The sequence below is a fragment of the Lucilia sericata genome, unplaced genomic scaffold, assembly GCF_015586225.1.
Source record: "Lucilia sericata isolate MDLA Ls3-8-SP2 unplaced genomic scaffold, ASM1558622v1 Contig000843F_arrow, whole genome shotgun sequence".
Lineage (NCBI taxonomy): Eukaryota > Metazoa > Arthropoda > Insecta > Diptera > Calliphoridae > Lucilia > Lucilia sericata.
Window position 1 is genome coordinate 108,874 of NW_023994835.1, and position 24,575 is coordinate 133,448.

Genomic DNA, 24,575 nt, shown 5'->3' on the forward strand with positions numbered 1-24,575 from the left:
ACTTTTCTTTTCAATTATTATCAACAAGTGTGTTTTCTTTATTTAATTTCAAGTTGACTATTGTCCACCTCTTGTTGTATTTATTTTGCTAATTGTTTTTATTTTCTATTATTTACTTAAATTTCTATTTTTCTTGTCTTTAGTCAACTAAAAGATATTTTCCCATTACAAAGTCCATTTGGCTCAGTGGACGTTTTACTACACTTTTTATTTTATTTATTATAATGTTTATTTTTTTGTTTATTACTGATATTGATTTCAATTTATTTGTCGGTTTGACTATTGTTTTATTATTAAAATAGATTTATTATTAACTTTTGTTAGAGATAATGATTATAAGACCTCTTGTGCGTTCGTTCTATTCTGTGTGCTATAAATATATGAATTTATAATATAAATGCATTATAACTGCGATTATAGAATTGTGTTTTAATATTTTAAACTTGAAATATTTAAAAAGTATTATTATCTTTTAATTGTTATAAAAGATTTTAAAGAAATATATTTTTTTAAATATTCTGGTTTTTCCCTAAACATTGGACATTTTGTAGTTGTAGTCATAATGTTAGAGTTTATATTTCGATTAAGTTTTATTTGCTTTCATTTCGATATCAAAATTTGGGCTAATCAGCAAAGTAATAATCAGTAAATGATCGTCAATAATGAAACAACTTGTATAAGATTAGAATCGTCGATTAAAAGTGGTAACTTGTGCCGTACGAGGGCTACAGTAAAAGTTTTTGAAAACTTAAAGAACTTTTATTTTATGAACTATAGACAAGTTTTATTGAATAATCCTATTGAGTAGCCTTTGAACTAGACTATTGGCTACCATATGGACTAGTTTATTAAATATTCAGTAGGCTTGTATATTGACTAGCTGTAGGACAAGTCCATTGACTAGGTTATTGCAATGTCTGTGAACTAGTTTAATGACTACTCTCTGATCTAGTAGTATATTGACTACTCTATTGGCTAGTTTATTGACTAGTCTATTGTACAGTCATACTGATAAGTATATAGAATGGTCTATGGAATAGTCCATTGATAAATCTATTAACTGATTATTCGATTGACTAGTCTATTGACTATGTCTATTGACAAGTCTATTAACTAGCCTATAGAAACGTCTATTAACTAGTCTATTGACAAATCTATGGAATATTCCACTGATTAATCTATGGATTAGTCTTTCCACTAATATATTTACTAGTTTACGGACTAGCCAAGACACCAGTCTATGGACTGTTATAATGACTATTCTAGGTTCTAGTCTATTGACTAGTCTAATGACTAGTCAATCTAGTCTATTGACTAGTCTATTAACTAATCTATTGACTAATATATGGTATTGTCTACTGATTATTCTATTGACTATTCTATTTTATAGTCTATTGACTATTAATTATTCTATAGACAAGTCTATTAACTACTATTGAGATGCCTATTAACTAGTCTATTGATTAGACTATGGACTACTCTATGAACTAAACTATGGACTAGTCTACTGACAAATCTATGGAATATTCTTCTGACTAGTCTATAAACTAGTCTTTTGACTAATCTATATATTGAATAGTTTAGGGAATAGAAATGACACTAGTCTATGAACTGTTATATGTAATGACTGTTCTAGGGACTAGTCTATTGACTAAGCTATGAATTACTCTATTGACTGGTCTGATGACCAGTCTATTGACTGGTCTATTGACTAGTCTATTGACAACTCTATCAAGTATATTAACTAATCTAGACTATGGACTAGTCTACTGTCAAATCTATAGAATATTCTACTGACTAATCTGTGGACTAATCTTTGGACTAATCTATATATTGAATAGTTTACGATCTAGCCCAGACACTAATCTATAGACTGTTATAATGACTATTATAGGTTCTAGTCTATTGAGTAGGCTATTGATTACTCTATGGGCTATTCTATTATCTAGTCTGTTGTCTAGTCTATGGACAAGTCTATTAACTAGTCTATTGGCTAGGCTATAGACTTTTCTATGGACTAGTCTACTGACAAATCTATGGAAAATTTTTCCGACTAGTCTATGGGCTAGTCGTTTGACTAATCTATGTATTGACTAGTTTACGGACGAGCCAACACCCTAGTCTATGAACTGTCATAATGACTATTCTACGGACTAGTCTATTAACTAGTCTATGGACTTTTCTTAGAGTATTCTAGAAATTTGTTTATGAACTAGTCCTTTGATTGGTCTTTTGGTTATTCTTCGGAGTATTGACTAGTACTGAAATTTCATCTCTGCACTATAATGCTCCTTATAAAATGTTTTCTAACTTTAATAGAAAGGAATGAAATATCACAAATTTTAAAAGTAATAGTAAATTATTGTCTTGGAATTATATGAAAAAAAAACTTATAAAACATTTATTAAATTTTATCTTCTTCATTTCGTTCCAGATATTTCTTCTCCTCTTGATTATATTATATTTTGCATCATATGTGTTAATTTCACGTTTTCGACGCAAAGATCGTGATGATTTATTTTCCAATGATGAAGATGAATTATTAGTTTATCGCATAAGGTAAGAGTAAAATAAAATAACCAATAATAGTAAATATTAGTCACGTTAGCCACAACAACAAACCATAGTCGATAAATGTATTGAAAAACAAGCGAAACAAATCTATTGCATTTTATTGGAATTGATTGTTATTTATTTATTTTTTTTAAATTTAATTTATCATTTTACAGCTCATGGCTTTGTACATTTTCAATGGCAATAGCAGTTGGAGCAGCACTATTATTACCCGTCTCCATAGCTAGCAATGAAGTGTTATTGCTTTATCCAAATAGTTACTACGTTAAATGGCTAAATAGTTCATTGATCCAAGGTGGGTTAGTTTGTTTGTAAACGTATAACGTTTGTTGTATTCGTATGTTTATTGTAATTGTTTTCTATTTTCTACATTTTCTATTTAGGTCTTTGGAATCATGTATTTTTGTTCTCCAATCTCTCCCTGTTTGTATTCCTGCCATTCGCTTATCTATTTACCGAATCGACCGGGTTCTCTGGCAATAAAAAAGGCATTATACCCCGTGTCTATGAAACATTTACAGTATTTAGCCTGTTGGCATTTGTTGTATTAGGTCTCACGTATGTTTTATCCGCTGTTATGGATCCAGAAAAGATTGGATTTTTATCGCTATTAAGTAAGTTTTAATTTCATTATCTCGATAGCTGTTGTGAAAAGAAAAAAGTGAATATAAAATTTATAGCGGAAATTTATTGTAAATTTTACGCTTGTAATTTTAAATCATTTATCTGGGTGCAGTGTATTGTAATACCTTCCTAGTCATATTAACTACCACCTTATCTGATATTGTCATTAATTATTTCTTTTTTTGTTTTCTTCTGTTTATTTATAGATTTGGGTAGCGTTCATTTGCCATTTTTATATTCATGTGTATCTTTTTTGGGTGTGCTACTGCTACTTGGTAAGTTTTTTTGTTTATACATATTTATGTTGTTGCATTGTGAGATTTTTTCATTTGTTTTCTATACACCTGTAAATAATTGCATTTTGGAAATTGTTGGAAAATTTACAATGTACGCAGTTATTTAAATTTAACTCCAAAGTTGAATATAATGGATATTTGAAAAAGTGGAAAATTGTGTAAAACAAATATAAGCTCTGTTCCCACTCTTAGCATTTTTGAGTTATAGACTAGACTATAGACTAGACTATAGACTAGACTATAGACTAGACTATAGACTAGACTATAGACTAGACTATAGACTAGACTATAGACTAGACTATAGACTAGACTATAGACTAGACTATAGACTAGACTATAGACTAGACTATAGACTAGACTATAGACTAGTCTACAGACTGGACTATAGACTGGACTATAGACTATACTATAGACTAGACTATAGACTAGACTATAGACTAGACTATAGACTAGACTATAGACTAGACTATAGACTATAGACTAGACTATAGACTAGACTATAGACTAGACTATAGACTAGACTATAGACTAGACTATAAACTAGACTATAGACTAGACTATAGACTAGACTATAGACTAGACTATAGACTAGACTATAGACTAGACTGTAGACTAGACTATAGACTAGACTATAGACTAGACTATAGACTAGATTATAGACTGGACTATAGACTAGACTATAGACTAGACTATAGACTAGACTATAGACTAGACTATAGACTAGACTATAGACTAGACTATAGACTAGACTATAGACTAGACTATAGACTAGACTATAGACTAGACTATAGACTAGACTATAGACTAGGCTATAGACTAGACTATAGACTAGACTATAGACTAGACTATAGACTAGACTATAGACTAGACTATAGACTAGACTATAGACTAGACTATAGACTAGACTATAGACTAGACTATAGACTATAGACTAGACTATAGACTAGACTATAGACTAGACTATAGACTAGACTATAGACTAGACTATAGACTAGACTATAGACTAGACTATAGACTAGACTATAGACTAGACTATAGACTAGACTATAGACTAGACTATAGACTAGACTATAGACTAGACTATAGACTAGACTATAGACTAGACTATAGACTAGACTATAGACTAGACTATAGACTAGACTATAGACTAGACTATAGACTAGACTATATACTAGACTATAGACTAGACTATAGACTAGACTATAGACTAGACTATAGACTAGACTATAGACTAGACTATAGACTAGACTATAGACTAGACTATAGACTAGACTATAGACTAGACTATAGACTAGACTATAGACTAGACTATAGACTAAACTATAGACTACACTATAGACTACACTATAGACTGACTATAGACTAGACTATAGACTAGACTATAGACTAGACTATAGACTAGACTAGACTAGACTATAGACTAGACTATAGACTAGACTATAGACTAGACTAGACTATAGACTAGACTAGACTATAGACTAGACTATAGACTAGACTAGACTATAGACTAGACTATAGACTAGACTAGACTATAGACTAGACTATAGACTAGACTATAGACTAGACTATAGACTAGACTATAGACTAGACTATAGACTAGACTATAGACTAGACTATAGACTAGACTACAGACTAGACTATAGACTAGACTATAGACTAGACTATAGACTAGACTATAGACTAGACTATAGACTAGACTATAGACTAGACTATAGACTAGACTATAGACTAGACTATAGACTAGACTATAGACTAGACTATAGACTAGACTATAGACTAGACTATAGACTAGACTATAGACTAGACTATAGACTAGACTATAGACTAGACTATAAACTAGACTATAGACTAGACTATAGACTAGACTATAGACTAGACTATAGACTAAACTATAGACTACACTATAGACTAGACTATAGACTAAACTATAGACTACACTATAGACTTGACTATAGACTATTATACGAAGAATACATTGCTTTGCGCATGGATCACTAATTCTAGACTGTAAACTAAACTTTAGGCTGGGCTATATGAAGAGTACCTAGCTTTCAACATGGAAAAGCTGGTGTTAGCTTATTAAGATAGAATTGTGAACGTAGCTGTTTGTAAGTAGAATTATATCAAATTTATGTTTTTATTAATTTTATATAATATAATATTCATATTGATTCTCTGGCAAATTTATCTAAAAAATCATCAATAAAATCAGTTTTCTTAGGATTACTTTTTCGTGCCAACTTAATGCTAGTTTCGTAATTCTTTTCATCGCCACAACGTTTATAAGCAGCAGCACGATATAGCCAACTACGTAGATTTTTCTCTTCCAATTTATTCAAAACATAATCACAATCCATAATAGCACGTTTATAGTTTTTCAATCTACACGTAAAAGATAAATAAAGAAAAAATTATTATTAACCTTAAGCTTGAAAAGAATTTCAATAATTAAAAATGTAATAGCTTTGTTAAAATATTTAACAAATTTTGCAGGTTTTCGAAAAATTCGACAAACAAAATATTAATTGTTTAAGGTTTACTTACTTCATATAGGATAATGCTCGATTATTATATAATATAGGACTATCCTTAACATGATCTATGGCCTTGGTATACATGTTTATGGCTTTTTCATAGCTTTGTTTACGGAAGGCTTCATTGCCCAAACTATATTGAAAAGAAATTGTATTATACTCCTATCAACAAATTATTATTAAATTTACTTCTTAACCAACCTTCTAAAATTCTGAGCTATTCTTTCACGCTCCCTTTTATTTTTTGTTCTTTCTTCGGCATCTTGTTCCAGCTGTTTCATAAACGTAAATTTATCCATTTCAGCTACATCTTTCTTATCGGCCTCTTCGATTTTTGTTGCTGATTTTTTATTAATTGATGTGCGGTCCTCTTTGACCGTAATAATGAAATCATTTTCATTTATTTCATCCATAATATTTTTGGTCCTGAAATTAGAGGTGTTAAGAAAAAATGTATTTTCTGTTGATTAAACTTACGCTGATTTTTTGGTTGCTCCTTCTTCGCCCTCCTTTTTATTGGCATTGCTTATATCTTCCAGCAGTTTCATAACTTGATTAACTTTTGATTCAAATTCCAAAAAATCTTCATCTAATCCGGGAGTATTCATTGTTAATTGTTTTTAATTGACAAATTTAAGTTTTTTTTTTAATTATTGTGTTCAATGTTTTTCTAGCTTCTGTTGAAAATGGTCTTTTGGTAATAGAATAAATAAATATCGTTGCCACATATTTTGTTTTTTTATTGCCATAGTAACCTTAATATTATTTTAGAACCTGTTTCTCTATACGAATCCTTGGTAATGCGTTGCCAAGAAATCAGTTTCTTCTAAAAACTAGGGACGGGCATTCGCAAAGAAACTAGATTAAATTATACTAGAAAATAGACTAGACTATAGATTAGCCTATAGTCTAGACTATAGACTAGATTATACTCTAGACTATAAACTATACTATATACTAAACTAAAGACTAGACTCTATACTAGACTCTATACTAGACTAAGACTAGACTATAGACTGAACTATAGACTAGACTATAGACTAGACTATAGACTAGACTATAGACTAGACTATAGACTAGACTATAGACTAGACTATAGACTAGACTATAGACTAGACTATAGACTAGACTATAGACTAGACTATAGACTAGACTATAGACTAGACTATAGACTAGACTATAGACTAGACTATAGACTAGACTATAGACTAGACTATAGACTAGACTATAGACTAGACTATAGACTAGACTATAGACTAGACTATAGACTAGACTATAGACTAGACTATAGACTAGACTATAGACTAGACTATAGACTAGACTATAGACTAGACTATAGACTAGACTATAGACTAGACTATAGACTAGACTATAGACTAGACTATAGACTAGACTATAGACTAGACTATAGACTAGACTAGACTAGACTATAGACTAGACTATAGACTAGACTATAGACTAGACTATAGACTAGACTATAGACTAGACTATAGACTAGACTATAGACTAGACTATAGACTAGACTATAGACTAGACTATAGACTAGACTATAGACTAGACTATAGACTAGACTATAGACTAGACTATAGACTAGAGTATAGACTAGACTATAGACTAGACTATAGGCTTGACTATAGGCTTGACTATAGACTAAAATATAGGCTTGACTATAGACTTGACTATAGACTAGACTATAGACTAGACTATAGACTAGACTATAGACTAGACTATAGACTAGACTATAGACTAGACTCTAGACTAGACTATAGACTAGACTATAGACTAGACTATAGACTAGACTATAGACTAGACTATAGACTAGACTATAGACTAGACTATAGACTAGACTATAGACTAGACTATAGACTAGACTATAGACTAGACTATAGACTAGACTATAGACTAGACTATAGACTAGACTATAGACTAGACTATAGACTAGACTATAGACTAGACTATAGACTAGACTATAGACTAGACTATAGACTAGACTATAGACTAGATTATAGACTAGACTATAGACTAGACTATAGACTAGACTATAGACTAGACTATAGACTAGACTATAGACTAGACTATAGACTAGACTATAGACTAGACTATAGACTAGACTATAGACTAGACTATAGACTAGACTATAGACTAGACTATAGACTAGACTATAGACTAGACTATAGACTAGACTAGACTAGACTATAGACTAGACTATAGACTAGACTATAGACTAGACTATAGACTAGACTATAGACTAGACTATAGACTAGACTATAGACTAGAGTATAGACTAGACTATAGACTAGACTATAGGCTTGACTATAGGCTTGACTATAGACTAAATATAGGCTTGACTATAGACTTGACTACAGACTAAAATATAGACTAGACTATAGACTAGGCTAGGTACAGACATGAAATTATGTATAAAATTTAAAAATATTTTTCTAAATCTCACAATGTGTTTACTTTTTACCTTAACAATTTTTTTTAATGTATTATTTTAATATCTTTTCCTTTCCAGTTTGCACACCATTTGGCTTTGTACGTCTCTTTGGTGTTGTTGGCCAAGTTTTGGTTAAACCACATCTCTTGCGTGATGTCAACGAAGAGTATATTGCTTTTCATATGGAAGAAGCCAGTGTTAAACGTAAATTAGCTAATTTAGAGCTACAAAATGTTAGCATTAACGAATCTCTTAATGGTACATTTTCATCCAATAACACAACATACGATACACCATCTGGCAGCTATATTTTACACAACATGCTAAATGGTCATCATCATTCACCGCATCAACAAAATAGAAATAATTTTAGTTATTATTATAATAATCTATCATCACGTACTTCATTATCACATTTAATACAAAGAAAACCAATGAATGGTGAGATACATGATCATCAAGCCAAATTAAACGAAAGACTGAGAGAGTTGGAAACTGAGCGTAAAGAATTGGAAAAACTTAAGAAATCATCGGCATTTCAAAGAAATTTTGTATATCCTTTGGCTATGTTGCTGTTACTGTTCTTTACGGGCATTACCATATTGTTGGTGGTGCAGAATACACTGGAGTTATTGATTGGCATCAAGGCTCTACCTTTAAGTACACGGGTAAGTTTAATTGAACAAATTTTAATCTAAAAATAAAGTTTTTAATTTATTAATTTAAAATTTTGTGCAGCAATTTACTTTGGGCATAACTTCCTTATCGAAGTTAGGTCCCTTTGGTGCCGGCCTAGAGGTGTGTCTGATATTTTATTTGGGAGCCACTTCAGCAGTGGGTTTCTACACCATGCCCTTTATGCGTAATGTAAGACCACAAAGGCGCAAAACTTCACTATCACAATTGATACTTAATTGTGCTTTAGTGTTGATTTTAAGTTCTGCCCTGCCATTACTAAGCCGTATTATAGGTGAGTTGATATTTAGTTAAAGTTTTATAAGAAATTAAAACAATTTTATCTTTTTAAGGCATTACCAATTTCGATTTACTGGGTGATTTTGGTGCCATCGAATGGTTGGGCAATTTCCAAATCGTTCTACTTTACAATCTGGTATTCGGCTCTACCACTGCTTTAGTAGTGGCCAATAAATTTACCGCCACCGTGCGTCAAGAGCTTTGTGCGCGGTTAGTAGAGAATTATGTAATTTTTACTAACTACATGTCATTCATCAACTGATATTTACTAAAACGACGCTTTAAAACCATTAAAATTCTGCCAAATCATACTACACTACCAACAACGACATTAACAACTCACCCATCTTCACCTATGGTTCCTATTAAACATTTAAAATCTTCTATTTTACCCACAACATTTTCATCATTCTTTTCTATGGCTTTAATTATGTGGCGTAGTGTGATTAATCATTTAAATGATAATGGTTTTATTGTGTCGTTCTTAAGAGTTTTTGCCAATTTTCATACTAGAAATACAAAAGTTTAAGTTCATTTCAAAAAGCTACATTTTCTTTTCTTAATATAAAATTTAAATACATAACAAATCAATAACTTATTTATCATTAAACATTTTAAATTTGTAATTTAGTAATAAACTCTATAAATCATTTAACATTTTAATTTATAAATAACTTTATGTTTGATGTACCATGTCTTAATTTATTTTTAGTGAAACATTTAAGATTAATTAAATAAATTATAATTTCAATACAATATTAGAGAGTGTCTTCGAAATGGTTTTTAATGCAAATATATTAAAGTTTAATGTAAAAAGCTATCCAAACAATTTTTTTAATTTTTTAAATTTCTAAAATTTGAAAATTTTTGTGAGATTTAAAAAATTTAATTTTTTTGCATGATTTATATTAGATTCACTAATTTTTGTATTAATTTAAAAAAGCTTCCAAAAGCTGTTTTAATTTGCTTTAATATTTTCAACACAAAACAGACATAGAAAATTAAAAATTGTAAATAGTACTAACTTATAACTAACAGTACTATTTTTGAATATAAAGTACTAAACTAAATTTCCGCTAGATTAGAGTATAGACCTGACTATATACTAGACTACAGACCAGACTATAGACTAGACTATAGACTAGACTATAGACTAGACTATAGACTAGACTATAGACTAGACTATAGACTAGACTATAGACTAGACTATAGACTAGACTATAGACTAGACTATAGACTAGACTATAGACTAGACTATAGACTAGACTATAGACTAGACTATAGACTAGACTATAGACTAGACTATAGACTAGACTATAGACTAGACTATAGACTAGACTAGACTATAGACTAGACTATAGACTAGACTATAGACTAGACTATAGACTAGACTATAGACTAGACTATAGACTAGAGTATAGACTAGACTATAGACTAGAATATAGACTAGACTATAGACTAGACTATAGACTAGACTATAGACTAGACTATAGACTAGACTATAGACTAGACTAATAGACTAGACTATAGACTAGACTATAGACTAGACTATAGACTAGACTATAGACTAGACTATAGACTAGACTATAGACTAGACTATAGACTAGACTATAGACTAGACTATAGACTAGACTATAGACTAGACTATAGACTAGACTATAGACTAGACTATAGACTAGACTATAGACTAGACTATAGACTAGACTATAAGACTAGACTATAGACTAGACTATAGACTAGACTATAGACTAGAGACTAGACCTAGAGACTAGACTATAGACTAGACTATAGACTACTATAGACCTAGACTATAGACTAGACTATAGACTAGACTATAGACTAGACTATAGACTAGACTATAGACTAGACTATAGACTAGACTATAGACTAGACTATAGACTAGACTATAGACTAGACTATAGACTAGACTATAGACTAGACTATAGACTAGACTATAGACTAGACTATAGACTAGACTAGACTATAGACTAGACTATAGACTAGACTATAGACTAGACTTAGACTATGACTATAGACTAGACTATAGACTAGACTATAGACTAGACTATAGACTAGACTATAGACTAGACTAAAATAGACTAGACTTAAGGAGACTATAGACTAGACTATAGACTAGACTATAGACTAGACATAACTAGACTATAGACTAGACTATAGACTATAGACTAGACTATAGACTAGACTCTAGACTAGACTATAGACTAACTATAGACTAGACTATAGACTAGACTATAGACTAGACTATAGACTAGACTATAGACTAGACTTAGACTAGACTTAGACTAGACTATAGACTAGACTAGACTATAGACTATTAGACTAGACTATAGACTAGACTATACTAGACTATAGACTAGAACTATAGACTAGACTATAGACTAGACTATAGACTAGACTATAGACTAGACTATAGACTAGACCTATGGACTAACTAGAACTAGACTATAGACTAGACTATAGACTAGACTATAGACTAGACTATAGACTAGACTATAGACTAGACTAGACTAGACTATAGACTATAGACTAGACTATAGACTAGACTATAGACTAGACTATAGACTAGACTATAGACTAGACTATAGACTATAGACTAGACTATAGACTATAGACTAGACTATAGACTATAGACTAGACTATAGACTATAGACTAGACTATAGACTATAGACTAGACTATAGACTATAGACTAGACTATAGACTATAGACTAGACTATAGACTAGACTATAGACTAGACTATAGACTAGACTATAGACTAGACTATAGACTAGACTATAGACTAGACTATAGACTAGACTATTGACTAGACTATTGACTAGACTATAGACTAGACTATAGACTAGACTATAGACTAGACTATAGACTAGACTATAGACTAGACTATAGACTAGACTATAGACTAGACTATGGACTAGATAGACTAGACTATAGACTAGACTATAGACTAGACTATAGACTAGACTATAGACTAGACTATAGACTAGACTATAGACTAGACTATAGACTAGACTATAGACTAGACTATAGACTAGACTATAGACTAGACTATAGACGAGACTAGACTATAGACTAGACTATAGACTAGACTATAGACTAGACTATAGACTAGACTATAGACTAGACGAGACTATAGACTAGACTATAGACTAGACTATAGACTAGACTATAGACTAGACTATAGACTAGACTATAGACTAGACTATAGACTAGACTAGACTAGAGTATAGACTAGACTATAGACTAGACTATAGACTAGACTATAGACTAGACTATAGATAGACTATAGACTAGACTATAGACTAGACTATAGACTAGACTATAGACTAGACTATAGACTAGACTATAGACTAGACTATAGACTAGACTATAGACTAGTACTGAAAAGTAATAAGGTACTAAATTTTCCATGCCTGGCATAAGTGTTATAGAGAGACACATTGTAGTAAGAGAGTAAATATCTGGTGGGAATCGAACTCTGATACTCTATTTTACGTGTTTTAAAACATTTTATTTAGCGTGATATATTCTTATAAGATTACAGTGAGAAAAAAAAATTACGGAATTTATGTAAAAATTATTAAAAAATTTTCATTTTAAAAGATTTGTTTTAATAATCTGCAATAGTAATAACATTTCAAACGATTTATCATATTCGCGATAGTGTAGAATTGTTGTAGATGTTCTTTTTTTTTAAGAAATTTATAAATTTGGTTTCTCTAACTAAATTTGGTTTTCATACGAAAGCGATTGTGGTAATTCTGTAAATCAATAAATATATTATATACACAAACAAGAAAAATCCTTTAGGGTTAAAATAAATATTTGCTAATTAAAACTATAAACAAATACATAATAAGATCTACTGTTTTTCTATGACTTTGCATACGTTAAATAAAAACTATAACGAATTAATAAACATGTATAGAAAGCGTTAAAGTATTCAATTTCTAATAATTAGCAATAATCTATTGATTAATTTCAAAACGCATCTAATAAATAAAAGTTAGTTTACTGAAAATTTGTAAAAAAAATTAAAATAATCATTTAAATGCTAAACCTTAAACAATTATACATACATAGTTATTTTAAGTATGTTTGCAATATATTTTAAGATCGATACTCACTATAATAAAACTATAAAGTATATTAAAATATTTAATAATAAAGGTTTAAATTGTAACTGTTTTCTCTAAAGTCAGTGAGTATTTTCTGTAAACTATAGTATTTTATTAATGTTTTCGATGAATTGTTATAGAAAATAAACTTTGGCTGTGTTCTCTAGCAATCATTCGTTTAATCTGTAGATAGTTTTTGTTTTACTATTTAGAAAAATTTAAAAAATTAATTGAATATTTAAATGCTAATTAATTGGTAGACAAAATTTATATGTTTATTTATAAATAAAATAACGAAAATATATAAACTACATACTATACACTTATGAAAACAATATTTTAAATTAATACTAACTGTTCCTTAAAACAAATTAACACAACATTACAGCTAAAAAACACTAATTAAAACATTTTATATACATTTAATTAACTAATGCTTTAGTCATAAACAAAATTTAATAAAATTATGTGATAATTACAAAAAATAAAAACAAAAACTGTTTTACTTCAACTGAAATGGCACAAGTTATAAAATGCAAAATTTTCTTTAACATTTCTTTCTCTTTACGCTAATCATTGTTGTCAGTCATAGTTTGGTTCATTTCGTTCATCAAAATTGTACTAAACAAAAATTGTTTCTATTTAATTTCTTTTGTTTCATTTTTGTTTAATTACAGATTAAGTGCGATATTTATGTTGGGATGACATAGAACTTTTATGTACATCTATTTATGTTTAAGTGTTATATTGTAAAATACACAGACACACTCGAATCCGAATATTATTTATGAAATTTACAGTTTTATTACGAAAAATGTTAAATGGTTGCAAATTTTTTTGAGTGCTGGAACGCTTTTTACAAAACTTACAAACTGACTTTGTTTACACAGGCTAACAAAATTTTAAAAACTTGAAACGCAGAGACCAAAATATACATTTCTATAAGGAATAAACAGTGCTAAATCCGAATATGACTTAATATTTTTATACTCACCATCAAAAAAGATGGGGGGTATATTGATTTTGTCATTCCGTTTGTAACACATCGAAATATTGGTCATAGACCCACAAAAGTATATATATTCTTGGTCCTCATTAAATTCTAAGACGATCTAGCCATGTCTGTCCGTCTGTCCGTCCGTCTGTCTGTCTGTCTGTTGAAAGCACGATAGAGTCCGAATGGAAAGAGCTAGAGGATTGAAATTTCACACAAATATTTCTTATAGGTAAGGTTTGTTTGGTATTGAAAATGGGCAATATCGGTCCACGTTTTCGGATAGCCCCCATACAAGTGGCACCTCGAAAATCAGCTTTAACAGCCATAACTTGCTTAAAAATACGAATATAGCGATGAAATTCGACATAAGTAAGTTTCTAATCATCCAAAATCACTATGCAAAATTTTATGAGGATCGGTCCATAATTGACCCTACCCCCCATTTAAGGTCCCCTTCAAAAAATGACTTTATCGCTCATTACTGGCTTAAAAATACTAGTATATAGATGAAATTCGACATAAGTAAGTTTCATACGAGTCAAAATCTATCTAAAAACTTTTATGAGGATCGACCCATAATTATAATCGACCCATAATATAAGGTCCCCTTCAGAAAATTACTTTAACGCTTATAACTGGCCTAAAAATACGAGTATATAGATGAAATTCGACATAAGTAAGTTTCATTCGAGTCAAACGAGGTTTGATGGCGGGTATATAAGATTCGGCATAGCCGAATATAACACTCTTACTTGTTTTCCATCACATCAGGTTTTTGAGTCATTCCTTTAGAAAAGTTTACTTTTGACTCTGTATTAAGTATATGTTGGCCTGTGTTATTATTACAATTGATTGTTATTTTCAGTTGCAATTGTAATATGGGCATTTCCACCGAAAAGTAACAGCTTATATCTAGGGAAACAATATACATATTTTTAATTTGTTTATATTTTTAAGTATAGATCTATGCATAGGATAAAGGTGCGACCAATAAAAAAGAATGGTCCTAAGATATTGTCAATTAATGTGCGTGACGTGATGTGACAAAAAATATACTTTTCGGTGGAAATGCCCATATGCCAATGAAACTGTAATATTCATAAATTAACATACACACATATTTATTAAATGTTATATTTAAGATTTCTTAATACGTACTTTTTGCACATAAAAACTAAAAAATAAGACTATATCATAATATAACATGAGACTATATTTTAAAATGAATACGTATGTGGAAGTTTTTTTGTAGTAATAAAGGGGGTTTCATTAATAACGATGCATTTTCTTTTTGACATTTCTTACCTACAGTGTCTCACATAAGTATTCGAATTTGGTTGTACTTTGAAAAGAAACATAATTTAATAATATTTTTTGTGTGTGAAATGAATAATTAAATTTGTTATATTGTCTAGGGAGTCCTAAGGTATAATATCACACTCTTTAAAATTTGGAAAAATTACATTTACCTCAATTGATTTAACTTTTTTAAAAAAAGTCCATAAAATTGCCTCACAAAAGTATTCGAATTTTTCCTGTATTTCATATATGACCATATTATACGAAACACAAAAATTATAATCGAGTGGTTTCTTGCTTAAAATTGTATTAAAGGGTTACTATCAACCGAAATTATATATTTTGGGTCCATTTGTTCCACAATTTTGGAGCATTTGTACCATCTTTTCATGTAATATCATTAAAATGGCGATTTTTGACCATATTTGCAATTTTTTTTCCTTTTTTTGCAGAAATAAAACCAAACTTTAGTATTGGAATTTAATAGACCCCTTGAGGTATCTAAAAATAATAATTTTTGTTATAAGGATCTGTACTTAAAAGTTCCAAGATATATTTTTGGTATCGTTCTTCTGTTTCTAATTGAATTGTATGGATCTTAAGTCCCTTTTCGTGCCACTAGGGTCGATATTTTCCGACAAGTTGGCTAGTATACATTCATGTACATATTAGCACTAATATATTTAAAATTTTCAATACATTATATCGGTATACAATTCCAAAACATGCCTTTACAAAACGTCATCCTATACAGTAGATTTCAGTTTTTACTATTCGTAACTTTCACGCTTATGTTGCCCATTACAATAACACTGTAAGTCCAAAATTTTGGGTTTATTTTAATCATAGTAATCAATATTTAAACAGGTATCGATATTTTTGAGTTAGACCATAATTATATAGTGGCATGCAGCCTGGAGGTCATTGGTGCATAAAAATAATGATACTACCATATTGAATGGTGTTTCTTCGAGGCATGTTTTGGAGTTGTACACTTCCACAATACATTGAAAACTTAAAATATATAAAAGCTGATATCTAAAAGAATATATACAAGAAAACTTTCCCGAAAATTTTTGACCCTAGTATTATGAAAATGGACTTAAGTTCCAGTATATTGAATTAGCGACAGAATAATGATATCAATAATATATCTTGGATCGTTCAAATACAGATTATTGTAACAAAAAATAGTATTTTTAGATACTCCAAGGGTTCTATTAAATCCCAATATCAAATTTTGGTTTTATCTCTGGAAAAAAGAGAAAATACTACAAATATTGCAAAAAAATCGCCATTTTAATGATATTACATAAAAAGAGGGTACAAATCCCCAAAGATTTTGGACCAAATGGGCCAAAAATATATCATTTCGGTTGATAGTAACCCTTTAAAACAATTTAAAGCATAAAAACCATTCGATTCTAAAATTTGTGTTTCGTATAATATGATCAAATATGAAATACAGGAAAAATTCGTATACTTTTGTGAGGCAATTTTATGGACTTTTTTAAAAAAAGCTAATTAAATTTATGTAAATGTAATTTTTTCAAGTTTTAAAAAGCGTGATATCAAACCTAAGGAATGTCTTGACAATATAACAAATTAATTTATTTTTTTTGCACACAAAATATATTATTAAATTTGGTTTCTTTTCATAGTTCACCTAAATTCGAATACTTATGAGAGACACTGTACATGTGATAACGTTTGTAAAGTTCTCATTATGTAAAATCACTGTAGAGGCCAACATAATAACTACGTTTGAACAGCTTTAGGTCAATAACGAATGCGAAGTTTCTGGCATTTCAGACGATTTGTGTATTCGATTCTTGAAAATTGTGGTAACGCTTCTACGATAAACAATCCGTATTCTAGATATAATATTGACATCGATTGTTTTCTTATTTGATATGCAATTCCCTTACTAACCTACAAATCTTTTAAATAAAAAAAAAATGCATTGTTCTTAATGAAAAACCCTATAGTAAGTATAAAAGCAGAAATATAGATTTGTTTGGGCCAAATGAGTTAGAATTTTTATGATTTCTAGAACAGGTAAGATTCAAAGTAGGGTGTATATTTTATCCGATTCGAAAAAATATACTTAGATCGCTATCGGTCCTATTGTGAACTACTTTTCATGGAAAATGTTGATGGAATAACTTTATATAGCGATATATGAAAGTAAGTATTGTCCAATGTTCAGGATCTTAGTTTCGTGGACTAGGTTTAGGTAATAAGGATAGCCACTCAATCAATCATGAGTAGCTCTTATGGGTCCACTCAATTCCAATCCCGTTGTGATGCCCTAGTGGTCATAAGAGTCCATTAAGGTACCCACTACTCACTACAATAGGAGGCAATAGCATAGGAGGTGAGGTATTGTTTCCTCTTCCTCCTCATTATGACATATCCTACATTTGTCGTTGTATTCGAGACTCAATCTTCTGGCGTGATAGCCAATTGCACAGTGTCTCATTATGACTAATAATAGCATTCATTAGCCAGCTTAATAGTAAGCTTGACATGGAAGCATCGTATAGAGGCCCAACCTCGAAGTGAGACAGGTGATTTTGCTAAATCATTTGATTTTAGCCATTTCATACAGTTCAGTCGGAACCAGTGACTTACAGTTTGTAAGGGAGATACCAGTAAATTAGTCATTTTCATCCTTCCCTCTCATCGAATTCGTGAACAAAATTTTGTAGAATTTTTCCCTCAGTGTTCCTGATGAATGTTATATCTGGAATAATATCGCTCTCAAAATATTTCGAGATGTTTTGGAACATATTTGAAAATAGTTTGGTGTGTAAACTTATTGAAAAGTTTTGAAAAATGTCGCTATAATTTTCAAGGGTTGCGGGGTGGTCGAAATCCGGTGTTATTAAAGTTAATAAACTTTTGAAATATTTAAAAGAATAATTATTTTTTCTCTTTAGTCCCCCTACTCTGTCCCTACAAAATTGAGACACGCGTGTAAAGAATACTCCTCAAAGACTGGTCAAAAACTAATTCTAATTCAAATATATAAAAAAAATAGACATTGTGATGTCCTAGGTGAGGACCAGCCATGTATTACATACGAATAATCTCAAAACTACTTCCTTGCTCAAATTCTGGGAGTATATGATCCGCAACATGGTCCTATGTAATGCAAAATAAACATGATCCATGTCTGCATTGCATGGGACTATTAAACATATCATCTACTCCAGTAATGGTTACTAGGAGTAGTTTTAGGATTACCTAGATGGAACATGTACTCCAATAATTTTTTCAGTGGTATTTCCATTATGTTTCCGCATTCAGTTACGCTACGGTCGAAAAAAAGTATTTCAAGCAAAAATGGAATCGTAAGATAAAGAAGAAGCATTTCCATTACGTTCCAATGCTTTGCTATGTTGTATATTATGCATTACGATCGAAGAAATATTGAATCGAAATGCACAGAATATCATAATGCCAAATGGAGATTATTTCGATTCGCATTAAAATGCAGAATAGGGGAGTATATGTGGAGAGATGACATGCCTACTTTATGTTCCCGCCCATAATTAGTTATATTAAACATAGCGATTTGATACTGTTACCTTACGATATATTCGTTTTTTGGGGATCCAAGCAGGGACATGTAGGGATATATTTGGAAAAATAATTTAAACAAATTTTGAATTTAACGTTTATATAGCTTTATTTTAGTCTTTCTTTTATTATTTATTCAATTTAACAATATATATCAATATAAATACGAATATTTTAAGCCATTGTTTAGTTTTATTCTTTTAATTTTACTATTATAATATTTAAGTGTTTTTAAGCATTTTTTCATTATAACTGTACGGATCCATGATATAACAAATTGTTAAGTGTATTTGTATTTATAAATAACAATGTGTAGGTAGTGTGTAAGAGTTTTTTTTAGTATTTTTGCGATTTAATATTTGAAGTTTGTGATTTCTTTGGTTTATTTTTTGTTAAGTTAAAAAGGTACGATTTCATGTATTTTGTTTAATTTATTTGTATAGAGTATAAATATGAGGGCGGCAGTTAAATATTGTTTAGATTTTATTTATTAATTTGTTTTTTTTTTTTTTTTGTAGTTTTTCTTTCTTAAAACAGTGACTAGAAAATATATAATTGTTTGTTAAGTATGTATAGAGAGGGAGGGTTACTTTGTCAAATATTACCGAATTTAGCTATAAGTATTTTTGTTTACGTTTGACCAACTTGGTTTGTGTTTAAATGAAGAGTTAGTTTATAGCTGATATGGATTAGGGTAATAGAAAATAAAAATATATATTTTGGAGAATGTGGGAGATTAGTAAAAGGAATTTAAAAAATTGAAAATTAATCATTTAATTAGCCTCAATTAAATTCGAACAGACACCACCAATGGCACCATCTTCACTATTCAATTCTTCTTCTAAAATATCATTATTTGTTTGCTCTATATTGGAGTGAACAGCCTCCTCCTCTTCCTTGGCCTCTACGGCCACATCTTCACAAATGCCACCAACAACTTCATCAAAATCCCTTAAATCCAATTCGTGTAAAGCTTTTTGCACCAAGGCAGCCAATTCAGGTGGTAAATCTTTTAAATCATCATTTCTTTCACGCACTATGGCATTGGGTAGTATTAGGGATCTTGAAGAATCTTGTCGCTGAGTTTTACCACCTGCCGAACCAGAGGTAGTGGAGGGTGTTTTATACGTAAAAAGAGCGGCATCAGTGAAATCATTTAAATTTAATGGAGTCATCATATCTTGATTAGTTAAATCATATTCAGATGATTGTATACTACGTCCTGATTCTGTGGACAAAGAAGACATTGCATCATCGGAATTGCCTGCATTGGTTATTTTTATGGATTCTTCATTTTCCGATGACATTGTACCAGAATCTTCGGTTACTTGACTCTCACCACATGATGTTGTACTTTTAAAAGTGGTGTTGGTAGTGGCTGAAGTTATTCTGGTTTTTGTTGCTTTCTCTTGCTCCTCCGGGCCAGAATTTGAATTAGTATCGACCAGTGAGGGACAATAGCCTCTAAGAAGAAATTCGGAGGCTGAGAAACCTTGATCATCATTACTTGTTTCAATACCGGCCAAAGATTTCATTCTCTGTTCTAATTCAGCTATTTTTGTAGCCAATATTCTGGGAAGAATGAAAAAATTGTTATTAAATCTTTTTACTGCAGTTTAAGCGTTAACTTACTTATTGGTTTTCTTTTGATGGTTAAGAGCTAAATTTTTATCATTTAGATTATCCAATAGAGTTAAACATAATGTTTTCAAATCCTGTATAGTTTCAGTTTTTGTGGGTAAATCAATGCCACTTTCCAAGAGGTTTTTAACTGAAAGAAATGGGACAAATAACAAATTCGTTCTTTAAAAAAACTAACAGTTTCAAGAAATGTAACATAAAATTGTTGAAATCTTATTAAAGCATAAGAAAATTTATATATTATAATAAAAGTTAGGCTGTAAATGGATTTTAGTTTTGTTTTTACATATCATATGATCCTGAAACAAAAATCTGCGCTTTAAAGACTTAACGAACCAAATTTTTAAGTTTAAATATCAAACAAAAAGTATAAAAACTCAAAAAAAGAACACAACATCAATATTAATTTGTTTAATAATTCTTTACCTTGTTTATGTGATAATATATTTTCATCGAAATTGAGTGTTTGAGCACCTAATTTCATAATACCTTTTTTACGTTTTGTTTCCAACATTGTCTTTAGTTAAGTAAGCATTTTAAGTGAAAAGGGAACATGTATATTTAGTTAGTAAAAATAATTTTATAACAATTTATTAGTCTTAACTAAAACTTTAGAGGAAAATTTTATTAATAGAGTTACATTTAATCTTACCTTGTATTTGCTTAATGAATGTTTAGTTATTTCCACTTCATTTTCGATATTCTTTAAACGTTCATTCAGGTACTTATTCTCCAAAATGATACTGTCAATATCAAGGAACTGTATCAAAAGAAAGCCCATTTTTAGCAATTTGAATAAAAGAGTTATAGCTAAAAGTGTTGTAATTCAAAACTATAGGTTTTTACATATAATTTCATTACCTTGGGATGAGTTTCCTTAGCTTTTAAAGCCACCAGCAATTCATGATTCAAACGATGTGCCTTACATTTGTAGGCATCGCGTTCATTTGTTAATTCTTCTTTTTCATCGATAACCGCTTTTAAGTCAAAAGCTAATTGAGCATTCTACAAAAATAAAATCAATATTAAATCAATCAGAAAAAAAAAACTTAAACATGCAATCTTAACGTTCTTGAAAACACACACTTACCTTTTTCTTTAATTGTTCCAAGTGACAAATAAAATTTGAGCGTTCTTGTTTCCACTGTAAAAACATATCCTTAGTACAAACATCCACAGAAGAGTCCTCTTTAATAGAAACTTTTGTTTTTTGAGATTTTTTCGCTTCTTCGGGTAAAGGTTTTTGACATCCTCTTAATACCTCAATGTCACCCTGAACCTCGGATAGTTTTTGTTTTAAAGCCTCAACTTCTGTGGTAAGTTTAATATTTCGTTCTCTACTTTCGTGTAAAATCTTTGCCACACTAGTTTTACTACTACTGCCGGGCACTCCACTGGTATCGCTGGTAAAACCACCCATATCCGATAGACTATTGCGTCTCAAGGCTGCATAACGCAATTGCAAAGTTTCGGCCATCAATTTGAATTGATCTCGTTCTGTGCGAAACTTTTCCAATTCCTTGCGTAGTATACGTAAAGCCTCCATTTTACTTTGTAGCTTACGATGCAGTGCCGTCGTTTCCACACTATAGTTTTCCATATGCTCTCCAAACATTTCATCGTATTCGCTATTGTTTACTTCTCGACCCTGTTGTGTACGTTTTCGTTGGGTCCACACAGTGGAAGCCTTAATTTTATATTGTCCTAAAGACATACTTTCATCATCGGACATTTTGTGATTTTTTCAAGCATTGAATTAGTAGTGAAATTAGATTTTTTGTTAGGAAATGAAAAAAAATATACAAAATTTTCACAAATTTTCACTTTATTAGAGATGACAGTTGAGACAGCTGTCATTTAAAAAATCGATTGTTTATATTTGTTTTCATTCAATGACAGAGTTGTCTTATTTGCAGGCACGGTATTGCCAGAGTGAATGATTTATTTTCCGTTTTTATTTGTTTTATTTGAATAAGACCTTTAAAATCTGTTAAAGAAATTTATTTTGATATGCTTTATAGGTAAATAAAGGAAAATAATAATGTTTATACCAAAATAAAATTAAATTATACTAGAGTTTAAAACACAATACCGTATTTTTCAGTGTGCTAGTAAAATGCAACTATGAGTTAAGGAAGAATGACTTTTGAATATAAACATAGCATTAGAAAACCAGAAAAACGATATATGAAAACATATTAGGAACTTGTTTTTAAGTTTTAATAAATTTATTATAAAATATGGTAAGTATAGACAAACGTTACGAAATAAATAAGAAATTATAAATGAATTATGACTGATTCTCTAATAACTTATTGTTAACCGGATGTTCTATCTTACTGTACTGGTCCTCTCCTCTATGGTTTAGCGTGAAATGATGGGTTGTATGCTTTGGCGTAAAATGACAGCTCCTCGGAGTTTCCAAATTGGCCTAATTTGATCTTCTAGAGCAACTTCTTCCTATATGTCCAGGTATGTAACTTATTTTATGCGCACTTATATTGTCACTAAAATCTACCATTTGGTCTCAAAATCTAAAAAACTAACAATCGATTGTACTTTTGTTAAAACTCGTATAAATTTATCAATCATAATGCATGAGTTTAGATTTTATCCAAACATTTTTCAGGGTCTAATATCCATTCCTCGATTGAAACAGTTTCTTGGAAACTAAAACCATAATAATTTTTTAAAAACTAATTTTTATTTGTAATCTTTTTTGGGTGGGTTATTAACAAACACCTGTTGTTGCCTTAACAGTAACATTGCAACAAGGAAATCTTCTAATGTCCTTGAACTTTTTTCCACTCACAAAATTCTGTAATAGTTTTACTTTAACTAGCTGGCATAAACAAATACAGTATATTTTAATATGTCAGCAGTATCTATAAACTTTGTTTACTAATCAACTGTTGCATTTTGTTCATTCATCCATTTTTTCATTCACCTATAATTACATTTTGCCAAACACGTCAATGAACTTTTTAAAATTCTGTTGTGTTTGTTTAATGCCAATGGCCTTTGATAAGGACAGAGCACCGAGCCGCGCCACAACGTCTTTTTCGATAGAAAAAAAAAAATCACCATGACAACGATTATTGTAAAACAGGTGCGAATGTTGTGCTATTCAGATTATCTTGTTGATAGTTTGTCAACAATTTAGCGCAACAGTTTAAACAATCTTGTACTTTTTTCAACATTTTTTATTCAATTCGTTTAATTGTACTTAATGCTATTTATTATTATAGTCGTATGTAAACAAATTAACAGGTGGAATAACGAACTGTTTTGTTGATGTCGGTCGTTGTTGTTGTTGTTTATAAATAAGAAAAGTTTTATATTAAATGACAGGATGTGATTATCTCTTAGAACTAAACTTGCGAAAGTGCAACAAGTTTTGACTAGTCTATGCACTATTCTATAGACTAGTCTATGCACTATTCTACAGACTAGTTTATGGACTATTCTATTCTA

General features: G+C 30.2%; 3 protein-coding genes across 4 annotated transcripts in view; 1 reads left to right on the top strand and 2 right to left on the bottom strand.

Annotated features, from left to right (window-relative positions):
* LOC119608504 (protein Lilipod) overlaps window positions 1–14,658 on the top strand; it is a 32,391-nt gene extending 17,733 nt beyond the window's left edge. The window contains exons 2-9 of one of the 2 annotated variants that reach the window (XM_037962952.1): window positions 2,435–2,559; window positions 2,730–2,869; window positions 2,958–3,188; window positions 3,405–3,473; window positions 8,547–9,136; window positions 9,207–9,438; window positions 9,497–9,653; window positions 14,257–14,658. In XM_037962952.1, the coding sequence (XP_037818880.1) occupies window positions 2,435–2,559; window positions 2,730–2,869; window positions 2,958–3,188; window positions 3,405–3,473; window positions 8,547–9,136; window positions 9,207–9,438; window positions 9,497–9,653; window positions 14,257–14,284 (1,572 nt within the window). In that variant the 3' untranslated portion in view covers window positions 14,285–14,658. Of the gene's footprint in view, window positions 1–2,434; window positions 2,560–2,729; window positions 2,870–2,957; window positions 3,189–3,404; window positions 3,474–8,546; window positions 9,137–9,206; window positions 9,439–9,496; window positions 10,188–14,256 lie in introns of those variants that run through there. The other variant, XM_037962951.1, reaches the window with a different exon arrangement.
* Window positions 5,625–6,763, bottom strand: LOC119608505 (tetratricopeptide repeat protein 12). Its single transcript, XM_037962953.1, has 4 exons — window positions 6,506–6,763; window positions 6,230–6,454; window positions 6,039–6,161; window positions 5,625–5,876 (listed from the first exon to the last, which is right to left on the bottom strand). The coding sequence occupies exons 1-4, from the start codon at window positions 6,634–6,636 to the stop codon at window positions 5,657–5,659; spliced, it is 699 nt and encodes a 232-aa protein (XP_037818881.1). The 5' UTR covers window positions 6,637–6,763; the 3' UTR covers window positions 5,625–5,656.
* Window positions 14,659–19,946: 5,288 nt separating the features above from the next.
* Window positions 19,947–23,025, bottom strand: LOC119608508 (coiled-coil domain-containing protein 149-like). The gene is made up of 6 exons (XM_037962957.1): window positions 22,192–23,025; window positions 21,963–22,106; window positions 21,754–21,861; window positions 21,528–21,618; window positions 21,093–21,231; window positions 19,947–21,032 (listed from the first exon to the last, which is right to left on the bottom strand). Exons 1-6 carry the CDS (start codon window positions 22,831–22,833, stop codon window positions 20,234–20,236), a joined length of 1,923 nt encoding a protein of 640 aa, XP_037818885.1. The 5' UTR covers window positions 22,834–23,025; the 3' UTR covers window positions 19,947–20,233.
* Window positions 23,026–24,575: the final 1,550 nt, after the last annotated feature.